This window comes from Cariama cristata, unplaced genomic scaffold, assembly GCF_000690535.1.
Source record: "Cariama cristata isolate BGI_N322 unplaced genomic scaffold, ASM69053v1 scaffold45596, whole genome shotgun sequence".
In the NCBI taxonomy this organism is placed as follows: domain Eukaryota; kingdom Metazoa; phylum Chordata; class Aves; order Cariamiformes; family Cariamidae; genus Cariama; species Cariama cristata.
This window is the reverse complement of record NW_009624659.1, coordinates 11,632-26,410: the sequence shown is the minus strand read 5'-3', so window position 1 is coordinate 26,410 and position 14,779 is coordinate 11,632. Positions and strand designations below refer to the sequence as shown.

General features: G+C 39.0%; 1 protein-coding gene across 1 annotated transcript in view; it reads right to left on the bottom strand.

Annotated features, from left to right (window-relative positions):
• Positions 1 to 10,210: 10,210 nt before the first annotated feature.
• Positions 10,211 to 14,779, bottom strand: part of LOC104164031 (importin-8-like) — a gene marked incomplete at its 5' end in the record, with an annotated part of 15,495 nt that continues 10,926 nt past the window's right edge. Inside the window, 4 exons of the mRNA XM_009703242.1 lie at positions 10,211 to 10,929; positions 11,632 to 11,748; positions 12,419 to 12,658; positions 14,131 to 14,336. Coding sequence (XP_009701544.1) covers positions 10,832 to 10,929; positions 11,632 to 11,748; positions 12,419 to 12,658; positions 14,131 to 14,336 — 661 coding nt within the window. The remainder of the gene's footprint in view (positions 10,930 to 11,631; positions 11,749 to 12,418; positions 12,659 to 14,130; positions 14,337 to 14,779) is intronic.

Sequence of the window (14,779 nt, the reverse complement as noted above, 5' to 3'; positions counted from 1 at the left end):
TCCTGCTGATTGCCTTTTTTAAAGGTCCTACAACTTTGACATTCATAGATTATCTTTCACAGCACTCACTGATGAACTGCTGACCTGAATGCAGCCTAACAAGTTTCCTGAATGCTGTAGCATCATTTACTTGGGTTAGAGCATCCACAGTAAAATACAAAAATAAAAAACATCAAAAATGTCACAATAGGTGGAGCAATTAAGGCAACATAACACACTGTAAAGCAGAAGAAGAGCTATAGCTCAGCTCCTAGACAAGGAAAGGCTGTAATTTACTGTAGCAAGACAAGGCGTATGCACCAAATTACTCATGTTTCACAATCTCTCTTGTGTACAAGCATCAGCAAAACTGACTATACACTTGCACACAATCAGCAAACAAGAAGTGGAGACTTTTGTTCTCTAATTACTGTTGGTTATAATTCTCCTGAGTGTTTCTTTCCCCTCCAAATAAACCCACCAGGTGTGTACTCACATTAGCAATACCCACCCAACCTGGATGGTTCATTTCCCCGGAGCTTGTTTTATAAGAAGAGAAGGAAGCAAGATTTGCCAGAGGGCAATTTAGAGCATCCAATAGCTTAGGAGCAGAACTCTGGCTATCCCCCACTCTCCTACAAAAGCCTAACAAGATAAGCCTCCTAATCTAAATTAGGTGCCCAAGATCAGGTGGTGTGCTTATTTTTTCCTTATCTCCCCATTAGCACTACACATACTAGTGCTCACCTGTGCATCTTTAAAGGTCATATTCACAGTTGGTGATTTTTTCCGCCCTATTTTTCTTCAACCAAAAAGGGTGTATTATAAAAAACAGTAAGAAAATGTTATTGTACAATATTATATTGTGAAACAGAAACCACTGAGGAAAGGATGAAATGCTTCCCAGTGCTTTAATACGGCTTTGGAAATTCATTAGATTGTGAACCATTAGTGTCTTGTTAGGCGATCTCCTGCAGCAGAATAAATCTTGGACTCGGGTGTCCCGTAACACAAGTGACCTTGGATGAAAGCCACAAAGATGGTAACAAAAGAGGCTAGCACATATCCTCTGACATTAAGTAGCCAGTGCTTTTTTTCCTGCAGTAGTACTGTCGAAGTAAAATCTGGAGTTAAAAGTCAACTACAACTCCATACCCAAATGAAAAGTAAAAGAAAATTAAATCTTTTTTACCCCCTGAAATCAGGATCAAAGCAAGAATATGAAGATATAAACTGAGTATTTACAGTTTATAAACAAAGCAATACTCTCTTTTTCTTGTCATATTTAACCTTGGATTTGTTTGCCTCATGTTTTCTGTATCTTCCCCAACCTGCTATACAGTTACAGAATTTCATTGAATCAGGATTTAGACCCTGATTCAGTAATTGGTCCCTGAAACATTGAAAAAAATTGCTCAAAATCTATTTGAAAACATTTTACACAATACCGTATCTAAAGAAAGAAACAGAATAGTAAGAGAATCTTGTGATTAATAATCCATGCTTTGCGGGAATATCTATCGACAGGAAAATTTCGTATCACTCCACAGTTCTTCCTAATTCAGCAAATCCCAGCCACAAACCCCCAAGAGGTGCACATGAGTGGAAGACAGAGGAATCCAGAATCATGCTTAAGTGACAGTATTTCTTTGTTTTCAAAAAGCAGAAGTTGAAGATCTAAGGCAAGATCGTGACACCCTGGAAGACCACTGCATCCTAAAGCTATAGAACAGACAGCAAAGCAAGAGAGGGTAACAAAGCCTCACCAGAGCAGATGGGAGACAAACCCAAGTACTCTCCCCACCCTTCTGTGACCAGCAGCCAGGCATGATTTGCAACCACAAACAGCTGCTATTTCAGCCATGCAGTGGCAGTGGTTTTTCAGTATGTGTATTTTATTAGAAGAATATCAATCACTAAGCAATAGAAAATCCCATTAAGCAATCAAATGCACCTTCACAACAGTTAGGAAGGAGCAACCACAAGAACTGAGGCAGCATGAGACTGTGCAGAATTCTCCTTTCTTGACAGAACGACGTTTAGCAGCCAGGAAGGTCCTTTAGATCCTCCAAGCCTGGTGTCTCAGATGGACTTGGGTTCTGAAATCAGCCATACTTACAGATCAGAGGAGCGCAATGGGAAAGTATTAGCAACCTCCTTACCTCAGTCCTATCTTCATGAGATCAGTAAATCTTTTGATTAACAATACAATGGGATAAATACTCTGTAACTGGACATCAGGTGTAGTACCTCTTCCTTGGAGCAATTTCCGTGCTTGCTCTTCCAGTGAAATCAATGCTCGGGGACTTCTTGTGCATGACTCTCTCTTGGCCAGGTTGTTTGTTTTTCCCCCCACAATGATGCAGGCAGATCCCATCAGTCTTTCTTCAAAACAGTAATACAAATTGAGCTAATCATGCCATTCACCCTAACTGAGTTGATTCTTGTTTGGCAGAATTCAACAACTATGATCCTTGTTGTAGTGAGGAACTAGACTCCATGTATCTGTTTAATCTCGCTTCACACTGACACATTTCTGAGGGGTCTAGACATAGAAATGGATGGTGAGAGCTGGTTCTGTTCAGCGCACATTCAGATGCATTGCGGTGTTCTCCGATCACTCTTGCGGTTTTGTTTAAGACCCTGCATCCTCCAGAAAGATACTTATGGCAGGAAGAAAATGCAACAGGGCATGCTTTCTCCACACAGATGTTCTAGAGCACAGCCACAACTGCTACCGAGGTCCAAGTGACAGCCTCACAGCTGTGATCAAATCCCTACACAAAGGTGGAGCCACTTGGCTCCATTATCATGCTCTGCACAACAACCTGTCGAGGCAGTCAGGTGCAAGGCAAGGTATGTTGTGCTAAAAAGGACAGTACGGATTATTTATATTTAATAGAGTAGGGAGAATTCGAAGGTGCTTAAGGCATCCTTATTTGTTGCAGTTGCATACTGTGCTCTACAAGGTGCTGAGAAATATGCAGTCAATATCTTTAATAAAAAAGGAAACCATCCATTATTCATATACTGATATGACCTTTCCAAACTCTATGTATTTTACTCTGAATCTCATTTATATGACTATGGAGAGTTTTCCTGATGTGCACACAAATCCATGCAGCTTGAGCTCTGCCAGAAAAAAACATAAATTCAGTAGCAAACTGTGTGGGATTGGTTGAAGTCCCAGTGATTTAATCAAACAGGTAATTACATTCTTTAAATTATTCATTTAACATACCTGATAAGAAGAGAAAGCAAACACCGATCATCTTTCACCCTTGCTGGGACCGACCAAAAGAAATTACCATTTAAAGAGATTTGGAGTTAGAATTCAGCTTAAGAATGTGATTCTAGCTAAAAGAAGATGAACACTCTGTCAGAGGGCAGGAGGCGGCATAGGAGCCATCCATTTACTTCGGTAGAAACTACACTCTTTAGAGGCTGTTAAAAGTGGCAATCGCAACCTACAACTTCACAACCGATCCAGCATGTTTGTTAATACCTGCAGAAAGGCTATAAGCTTTCCAACACCCTGATACATGGTATAGATGATACTGTGGGTCACCTGGAGTACTGTTCCCACATCATCAGGATCACTTCAAAGCCTCAAGAGGAATTAGCAATTGGGATGTTATTCATCACCTAGCTGAGAACCATTTTTCTACAGGAGAGTTCATCATACCAAGCAACCCACACGAGATACAATTAAACATTGTCACTGCTAGACAGTTCAAAATTGCTGCGCAATAGAGGAACTCACTGTTACTAAGCAATTTCATAAATTATGTTCTGGCAGAGATTCTCTGAAAGGTATTAGCTGTGATCCAAACACTAGGACCTAGCAAATTTCTTGGGCGAAATCCTGGCTCTGTTAGAGCCAATGGCAAAACTCCCAGGCACAGAGCCAGAGTTTTAATTTCTCGTGCCAGCTGCAACACACTGCTACAGCTTTGGGCAAACTACACTAACTCACCCACCCCAGTTACACAAATGCGCCACTAACCACTGCTCTTGGAGATACCATGGAGGATTCACGGAAGTGCCCCGCACAGAAAAGGGCAAGCATTATCAATCCAAACAGGCTACTTCAGCAACTCACTGTCAGGGAAATACTCCACTGATACAAATACCAGGCTTGCAGTTTGAGTAGGATTAATCTCTTGCCCCGTGGAGGCTTGGTAAAACTGTTTTCTTTATAAATTCCATGCACAGAAGACTGGCACAAGTTCTGGTGCAATCCCCTCTCTCAGGACTGCAAGTTAACTATCTTCACTAGTTCGGTACTTTGAGAATTGTACTTGGATGATCTGTAACGATCTCATTTACATCAAACATCAGTTATGCTCTTTTGCAGTCAAAGCTTGCTTGTGAATAGTTGCTTTCATAAGTCTGAGACAAACAAACACACACTGCTACACAAATGCACACATTAACTCTGGATAATGCACACATTTGTTTAAAATTAATTCTGGGGTGTTCTTGCAAATAAGTTTTATGGCTGTATGAAGACAGGCTATAAAATGTGATTGGGCTCCTTGATAGGTGGCATGTTACATTTTTTTAAGAAATATTTTTCCTCCCATACAAATGCACAACAGATGTAACACTCAACCTAAGTAATAAGATTTATTACTATTTTTAAAGCAAATTCAGCACAGCTTAAGAGAACACTGTACAGAATTCTTTAAGCTAGGAAGAAGTTCTTGTCATCAATGCATGTTTTGCATTTGTCTATTCTTGCCCTCAAAGCCAACCCACAGTTTAGTATTTTAGGCTTCTTACAAAGGTGATGATCCTGCAATTCAATCTGCTAATGTAGCACATAGTGGTCTCCCTCTAGTCACTGCAGGCATGGGCTCATATCTTTGCTTTTAATATCAAAAGAAATCTGCATGGCGTCTTTGGTCTCTCTTTGAGCCCAAAAACATTTCAGGTGATTTACGTTAGGTGTACTACCAACAGCACATGCAATCAAAAGCAATTTTCACACATTCTTTGGCAATGAAAAAAAAAACATTACAGCTATGATCAAAGAACGGAGTCTCGCTTATATTGCCTTATATTTGTTTCTTTACCTCATGCACTTTTGTATAAATATTTATTGTTTCGTGTTTTCTTCAGAGGCCATAGTTCTTCTGTTTTCTAAAAGTAACCTGCTTACGCATAGTCTTCTCTTTTCAAAGCATTGTTCTTCTTCCTTAAGTTCATTTCTAAGATCTCTGTGCATGGAAAGTAGTGAAAGAGGGATATGTGCAACTTTATTAACAAACAAGTTGAAAATATCTAAAAATAAGGAACAATTCTTGGATAACCACCTTCAATAATAAACAGTCCTGTGAAAAATCGATAGGCCTCCATGTCATGTAGTAATTTTGTATTTTGCGTAAGGGCAAGAAACTTGAAAATTAAAACATATCTGAACATAATATTAAAATCTCATGTCAAGAAAACACTCATTTTTGTTGCTCAACAGGTTCAACTATCAAGTAACTTTTCAGTTTTTGTATTTCACTTCATCTAACATAACCCTGGATGGTCCAGCAGGCAGCCCCTGACCAACACCCTCCATTTAGTTCAGGTGAATCCTGGAGCTGACACTGTTGTATTCATACTGCAGAAATCAATGCATCTGAAAGTTCATCTCCTACCCCACCATGCACATAGCCAAGCACTTAAAATTGTGAACCTCTATACAGTCTATAAAGAGAACCCCAGCATTAATATACTGCTTTCATCTCACTTTTCTGATATGGACAACTACCAGCTTGTGATCAAAATTGCTTTCTGATCCCAAGTTCAAAGCATTGCACCAAATTTTGGGCTGCCCAAGCACATTCTCTTCCTAGAGAAAGGCACAGGACAAAGTTCTTGGACGCTTCTCTAGAAGATCCAGGCAACATCGGGAACACTGCAGATCTGAGATCGTATCAAACGCATCACCTCAATTTAAATTGATGCTTTCCCAATTAATCACAATTACATATGCCTGCAGGTTCTCTCTGAACTGCTGCTCCCCAAAACTCTTTAGTTGCGGAGTGGTTCCTCAGTTAGCTCCCTAGACATGGGGCACTTTAGGTAGCCCTTTAGTAGGAGGTATGCTGACAATCTTTAAGAAAGGCTGTAATCCCTCTGAATGTCTCCTGTTGGCGATTGCACATCAGCCAGGACAAGAGGTTCCCAGACTTTTTAAAGGGATGTATCTATTTTCTGCCAGAGAAAAATCACATGAAGTCTTTACCTCTCATTAATGGCTCTCAGATTCCAGGTACTGATATTCATACAGATGTTGCATAGTCTATATGAAAAATATCTGAGTACATTCACAATGAATATTGGGATTAGATCCAAAGGCCAGGGAAGTTTCTACCTGTCTGGTGCACAAGCACTGCTTTAGTTCTTTCATTTTAAACTGGTTTTGGTTGGTTCTACAAAAGTAGTAACAGCGGAAGATGTGTCAAAAGCAACCAGCTTGGCCTGTTCGTATATCCTCTTTACAATATGGCTTTATTCTAAGACTTTATGGTATCTGAAATAGTGTCTGGCTTCCTTTAACACACTGTGAACATCCATCTCTACTGTATTCCATCCGTTTGGACTAAGATTTGACATCCAAGAGAAAACAGTGCTATTTTCACTCATAAGATCAAGAAGTTGATAGCCATGCCTGCTGTATGTTTTGCTGCGATGACAGAAATATGATTCTCTGTCCACTTGCAAAGATACAGAATCTCTTGGACTTGAAGTATGTCCTCAATCAGAGATGGAGATCCTTGAGGAACTGACCCCCAGACTGTCAAACATTATCAGAAGATTTCTAGGGCATATCTCAGAACTAGGACTGGGTACTCCATTACATAGTGCATTTTTGCCTATTCTTTGAGCAAATTTCCACACAAGGTATGGGGATTTCAAAGTACCCATATTAAGAAGTAAATCACAGAAAGGCTCATCAAACCGCAGGCACAAGTGAGGGGTTTTGCAGTTCTGTATCATCTGCATATGCCAAATGAGGGACTTTGTTCTATAGATACAAATGCAATGGATAGGTTGCATTGCTTCAAGAACAACAGAATTTTAAAAAAATTGTTTAAGCTTTACCTTTTCAGGTATTTTGAATATCCTCTGAAATATCTCATAATATAGTGGTCGGCAAACAGAAGAAAAGGAGGGAAGAAAAAAGGCTGAAAAGTATTCTGGAAACAAAAGACAGTTAATAATTCATGTTGTCTACAACTGCTTTGGCTCATAAGTCTCAAGACAGACTCTTGCTTCATAGCAAAAAAAAAAATAAATAAATCCTCTACCACCCTACCTTCTCTCCTCTACAATGTATGATGGAATCCAGAGTCACAAACTGCCTGCACTTCACAGGCAAAGGGCATGTCCTAAAGCAGTTAATTTCATGCCTCCCTGACACCCTGCAGGCAGCCTTTCCCCCTAAAGCAAAGAATCTCACAATATAGTTTTGTGTAACATTCTTTACATATTTTGACTTACACTCCCAAAGCACATTTATTTCAATCAGACTGTGCACATGGGGGTTTTGGGGGATTGTTGGGGTTTGGTTTTTTTAGTTTTTTCCTTAGCTTGATATTCTGAACTCTTCCTGGAGCTAGCCATTTTGATTAAAGATTTTGCTTTGTAATGAAAGAAAACCAAGTACTTCAACTTTGAAAGAGAAAAAGCAAAAAGAAGCAGCCAAAACATGTGATTCTTACTCTCCTTTCAAGAGTGACAAAACAGCATATGCAATTCAATACCCTGGATCAGCTAGTTTTATCTGAAAAAGAAGCTTATTATGTAAGTTAACAGTTATTATGATTAAAACCTACATAATGCCAATTTCCTTTGTAAAGCCCCAATGGTGCCCATACGAGTCACCTTCACATTTTGGGAACATGGGCATGGGGCAACATAGGTCACCAGTTATCAGTCTTTGTTCTATTTCACAATACATTCATGATTCTCTGTACTTTCAATGGCAAATACATCATGCTTGGTTGGCTGATGCTGGTATCTGACATTCCATGATTACTTTGGCTTCAAAGTGAGACAGTAATGCACATTTGTGTTACTCTCCCTTTAACGTAGTACAAAGCTGGACACAGCTCAGAAAAAAAATCCCTAAAATCCATTAATTATTTATGATCATGTACAAATGGATATTTATCATGTTAAAAGAGAACCATATGTTAAAGTGGAGGCTAGAGCCCAATAAATCTTCTTGGATGAAACCCCTTTTCAAAAAAAGGAATAAAATAATTAACATTTGCTTTTGCCAGCAGAAACGAAACATTTGCTCATGAATCTCCTGGGAAGGGAAGGGCATTTAACCTTTTTTACATGCCATCCCCTCAGACATCTCTGACCCCCACTGCAAAATAGACAACAAAGATTCCCGACTCCACGCTGCTGATTAAACCCCTTGTAAGAAACATCTGGATGAAATTTTCTTGGCAGTTGATTTGAAAAGTATACAAGAAGCAGAACTAGGGAGCAGCCATAGTTCAGCCGAGTGACACAAAGATGATGCTATACAAAAGCAGATTTTTCCTTGAACACATTAACTTCTAAATATTAGCTTGTGACAGCACAAGCAACATCATTAGTAGAAGAAAAATAAATCCCTCTTCTACTCTCCATGCCAGTGTAGACAAGGCAAATGGGCTTTGAAAGAAACCCAACTCGACAAACTCTTTTTTCTTTTTAATAAAATAATAAAGGGCTTAAACAGTTTACCTGCCTAATACCTAACTTCAGTTGTCAGGTAAGAGAGAACTTGTCCATGTCCCTAACTTCCAAAAAACATTTCTTGAATTTGTGAAGGATTTCAAAACTTCAATGGTTTCTGAGAAACTCACCAACAAACTGGATGTAATGCCTCTTACCATCTCAGTCAATAAACTCCCAGGCCTAAATTAGCAAAAGCGACCTATAATTTTCATGGCCTGACATTAAAAATAAAGGACGTCCTGGCTTCCGCTGCTTGAGCTTGAAGAGCCTGTCCAATGCAGCTCAATGTATTGTTCCCTTTTGGAAAAACAGACCCTGCAACTCTCAGTTTTCCATATGTACAACAGAACTAAAAGTGAGAAATTTTTACTGATGCTATTAAGTGAGTAGCAGCACTGAAAAACCTACATGGACCAGGTCAACTTTAATCTGCAGCTGCTGCGTGCGAGGCGGGGGGGGCGGGCAGTGGAAGAAAAGGCTGCAGCAGCAGAGAACAGCATCAGAGAGAGTCTGACACAAAGATGCAGGAAAAAGGAAAGCAGCAGGGAACCTTCTGCCCCACAGCTGCCAGGCTGAGAAAATTCCAGGGGATGGGGCAAGGAACAGACAGAGACACTTTGGCCTTTTCCAGAAGCCAAGTCATAGAGCACTTCAGATTTGTCAGACTGAATTATAATTACTCTGACATATAAAAAATGAAAGCTTCAGCACACTGCAGGGCCAGCAATCTATAATTCGCTACAGTCATTGAAAATTTCATGGGGTATGGGAAGGGCTTTGACTTTTCAGTTGGGGCACTGCTCTAAAGAAATACATTATCAGTATGTGCTTAAAATTCCTTGGTAAATATTTTTAAATCATAAAGAAATTAACACATAGAGACAAAATCTGGTCTAAACATTTTATCTCCAATCCAAACTTCACATTCTAAAGCACGCCTACTAATTTTGGCTACATCACTGCGATCCCAATAGATCTAAAGGAGGGGTACCTATTCAACTTAGTACTGCTATCAGTTTCTCACTAAATAAACATATTCACAAACACCTGGTTATATGTCTTTCAATTTATGAAAAATCAGTCTTTGAAATTTAGGAAAAAATCTGGACAAGAAGAGCCAAAAGGAATGCAGACCAGAAATGCAATCACAGAAGTATAAGAGTAGGAAGAAATAAGTTTGGAGCTGTTTTTCTTCTATCAAGATAAATAAAATACTGTAAATATTTTGTACCACACTACCCAGTACTACCACTAGAATGGTAATGAATGAATAAAAACAGAAAAGAAGCTCACAGAATCCCAAATAAAATCCAATATTCATCAAAAATAATGGAAACAAAAAGTTGTCATGTAGAACATCCACATGCCAGGGGCACACCACTTGCCTAGGCAGGAGGTAATATATGTAGATTTAGGGTAGCCACTGGCCATGCGTGCCATCATAACTCAAGTGAATTGATTTCATGGCTAAGAGAAATAATTTAAGACTACTGCATCAAGGGAAAATCTGCAATTTTGTTAAGACTCTTTGATGTAACCAGTGTATGCTCTGCAACTCCAACAGACACCTCCCTCTACACATTTGGTCTGCAACAAATAGGGAAGATGAGATCATATTCTGAATCCAGCAATGTGTATGCAATCAACAAACAATTAAACTGAGTAGTTAAAAGCAAGTGACTGGAAAACATGGAACCAAGGCTTACAGTGTATCAAGAAATGTCCTTACACTTAAAAAATGATAATGCACTCCAAAATCCATTTGTTCAGGCAATCCATGTACAACAGAAGGCACTGTTATCCATATGAATCTATCAATTCTGCACAGCAAAAACCTGAGAAGTGCAACTAATTAGATGCAGCCTGGCCCCTCCCAGCCATTCAGGTTCCTTGAGAACAAATGTTTCCTTTCAGTCCATCAAATTATAAAACACCACAAGAATTTGTACATTACAGTAGCTGGTTAGAAAGAGCATTCTGGTGGGGGAAGCACACTGCTATTTTCCAGAAAACCTTCAGCAGCATTAAATTACCCTCCCCTATCACTCAGAAGTCACGATGATTTCAAGAAAATGCAATGATGAGACCCTTCCCATTGACCTTTGTAGCTGATCCTTCAGTTGCCACCAGGAGTACTTCCAGCAAAGTTAAATGCGGTGATCAGTCCTTTGTTGTCAAATGTGTAGCCACTTTGTTGTTCTATTGTCTTAGTCTCTAGAATTCAGAGAAGGTAAAGAAAATGAAAAATAGCCGATAGAGAACGCTTTTGCCAGAGACAATATAGCTCAGCTAAGAATGCAAAGGTGTGGAAAAAACTCTCAGTTGAGTCAAAATTTCATTCCCTAAATACAGGAACGATAAGAAATCACACCTAGATTTTCTCTAAATGCATAAACACACACACTTCTACAACAGAGCTGAGAAATTAATCTTCTCCAGAATCAGTCTATGTTACACTATTCTGTGTGCTTTTTGATTAAACCTGAATTTATTTTCCATGATGCAAGCTTTCTAAACATCTAAAACCTTACACTGACCGTGAAGGCAATATTAGCGGTTAAAAAGTTACAAAACTGTTAAACACATAATAATCTATAGTAATCATCATCAAATGCCTCGCTGACAGCTAGATATTGCCTTAATTTGCTCTTCATTTCAAATGTCAGATTGTGCAAAACTAGTTCATACCCTCTTCAAACAGTAGCACATGTCAATGAGAAGGCAATTAATTAGGAGCAACCGTATCGCTGTAAGTAACACACACTTCCAGGCAAGGGATAATATAAGCACAATATCCTGCTCACACTTCTTAGGAAATGTTAATTAGCACAGAGATTTATTCTCTCTGTTGTTACAGATTAGATGCAGTTCCAACATCCCTGCAACAGATAAAATTGCCCCAGAGAAGTGACTCACCTGCAGCATTTCGCCGGTGTTCTGCTAATGTATAAATTTCCTGCAGCTGTTTCTTCTGATCCTCACTCAACGGTGCTGTCAGCAAATGGTACCAGGCTGCATCTCGGCTCTGCACCGCTGCCGGAACAGGAGTGGATGAAAAGTGATTATCAGGTTACATTGCAAGTTAATTTCAGAAGAACAAAATGAAACACATGAAATCCCTGGTTAGTTTTAAAACAGAATTTGCACTGCAAAACAGGTTCAGTATTCCTCTCAGTCTTCTAGGCACAGAATCCTCACTGTAATACAGGCAGTCCATTTTGGGGAACTTAATTACATCCTCTGCTTTCTGAAACAGAAAGTTAACCACGTGGCCATTATTCATGGACAATGATGAAGTGAATCTTCTAATTTAAAACTCATACCAAAACTAAAAGCAACAGGATGAATCAAACAGGAAAGGGAGAAAATAATTTCTCCACTATGATTTTAATATCTAGGAAGTGACAAATATTTCTATATATAGGAGTCCCTCTAGTGACCAAGTCCCACTTATTTAGGCTGTGACTGAAAAGTTCTGAAAGAGAACATGAAGAGAATTAATCTCTAGCTGTATTTGCTACCTTTTGGTTTTTGCAGCAGTTGTAAGCCAAAAAAATCTTAGGACTAACATTAGAAAGCAAGATCACATTTTCCAGATTCACTAATTTAAATTATAACATGTAACAAAGAAAAGGGTTTTTCCCGGTGATTATCCAAATTACTTCATCATGTAATATCATTCTGCCACCTAACAAACACGTACTTAAAAGTGCTTGTGTAAAAAACTGGTATTCATCAACACCATTTTCAAGGTCAAGAGGTGTGCTGAACCCTTCAAGAGCAGTCTCTTCCAATGCATCTTCATCCCAGTCATCATCATCATCATCATCTTCATCTTCTTCCTCTCCACCACCTCCACCACCTCCTCCTCCTCCTCCACCATGGTTCTCTTGCATTGCCTGGCTCACTTCATTTGCCTCTTCCTCATCACTCGGTATCTCTTCTGCAAAAGCATTGATGTGTTTTGCAAAAAAAAGTTTAAAAAGTATACAGAAACAATGACTTATGAGTGAAGAACAATTAATAAAACTAGGTTTTGGCTGGAAAGGGGACCCTCTGTTAACACCCTTCCCCCAAAATTTTAGAAGAATTGGAAAAATGAAGCTGTTAAAATGTTTCCTACATTCAAATTCAGTTAAATTTTGTTTCTAAGCACACCTGGGGAATGTGAAACCGCCATCTTTTTTCTTCTTCCATCTGTGCAGTCACTGTGCAATTATAGGATCCAAACACTTTGAGGAAATGTGTCTTTGACAAAGTGTTCCATCACTGTGCTTTTTACATTACAAACAAATAGAAACTTGCATAGACTCCACAAACTGACACAAAACAAATAGAAAACTAGATGTAGGCCAAATGACTGCCTGCTATTCTTCAGAGTGCTCCTTTATTTGAATAAACTTGAAATAGCATCTTTTGCTTAGCTTTACCTTCCATTTTGCTTATGAAATAACTATTACATCCTGAATTAAATGCAACTCCAACATGCAATTCTAAACACTGCTATTTCTTACTTAAGGAAAAGTATTTCTGACTTATAATCAAGATTAAAAAAAATCACCCTCCAATTCCAAACCTTCAGCTCTTTCTGTGTTAACAGTTTAGAAAGAATAAAGATGACTATTCCTGCAACAAGCAGGGATTGAATCACAGGACGGAGATCTGAAAATCTGCTGTTTCCATACTGTATTCCTATGCATTGAGAAGAATTCTGTAATTCCACTACAGAACAACCATGTGTGAAACTTGAGTGGATTACATAACTCGCTTACATCCAATCTCATTTTCAGACCTCAAATCATCTATCTCCTGTTCCAAGTCAAATACAGCCACACATATCTGCCTGCAATGCTGGGTAAAATTCACTCCCCACAATTCCCTCCACAAAGTGTTCTTGGATGTTTTTTCTCTTCTGGCAGACACAGCAGTAAGAGATCTGTCTACTCCATGAACCTCCGCTGTCTAAAACCCCGCTTTGCAAATCACCTTCCATTCGGACAGAGAAGACTTGCTAGGATTTCTTTCAAAGTTCAACCAAACAGGTCTTTCAAATTGTTGGGTACTAGGAACAGGTTCTTTCCAGGAATCAAGAATATAACCAGTGCAGTCCTGGCAAACTCCTCCTGCCTATGTGAGAAGACGGAGCACATTCACAACCCAGAAGAGTGGACTTGGAAGTTTTATTGTTACTCTTAAACAAATACTACCCTTCCACAAAGTGTTATCTGTTATACATTGAAACATTTCGATTATATTTTGGGAGGAAAAATCAATTCTTTCATGGTGATCTTTCAAGCACCAAGTAAGCCGAGCTATTTTCAGCAGACTAATGAGTCTTAAAAATGAACTGCAATTTCTTACCCCCTTTAAATTAAATCCAGACAAAATCCACAATGTGAAAAGGGGAGATTTTACCTTTATCTTCTGCAACGTGTTTTTCATCTTTAGCATGATCCTCATGTTCTGTGAGTTCTCGCGAGGCGCAAACTTGTTTTAAGCCCAGGAAGAGGAGGAGGATTGACGGGACAATCTGGGCAGCCACAGCATCCACTGCAGGCGGTCGGTTCTGCAATTCCATTAGGATGCTCAGTCCTATTATACACATCTTTCTGTCATGGAGTCTGAAACAACACGCACTTGTTAGACAAAAAACAGATCTTCACTGCAAGGATATGTAGAGAGCATTAAAGTCCTGGTGCTTGACACGGCAGAAGACAATGTCACAGACACTATGTTCAAAGTCTATGTTTGAAGCTCCTGAACACATTATTTCCTTTGTTCTGAATGCAAGTTCCCCACTGAAAAGTACTTGTCCAATAACAATATCTTTCAAGCACTGGTGAAATTCCTGGAACAACTGTTCCTGATTACCAAATGCAAAGTTTGTAATGCTAAATAAATACTGTTTAATAATTATGTAGAATATCTTGTCTTTAATAAAGCATTTGATACACATAATCATCATTAAATAGGATGGAAAATTAATTTGCCTTGGCTTTGATAGCAGTACTGTTGCAGGGATTGAAATTAACAAAAAGACTGACTATTAGTGAAGAGTAATGAT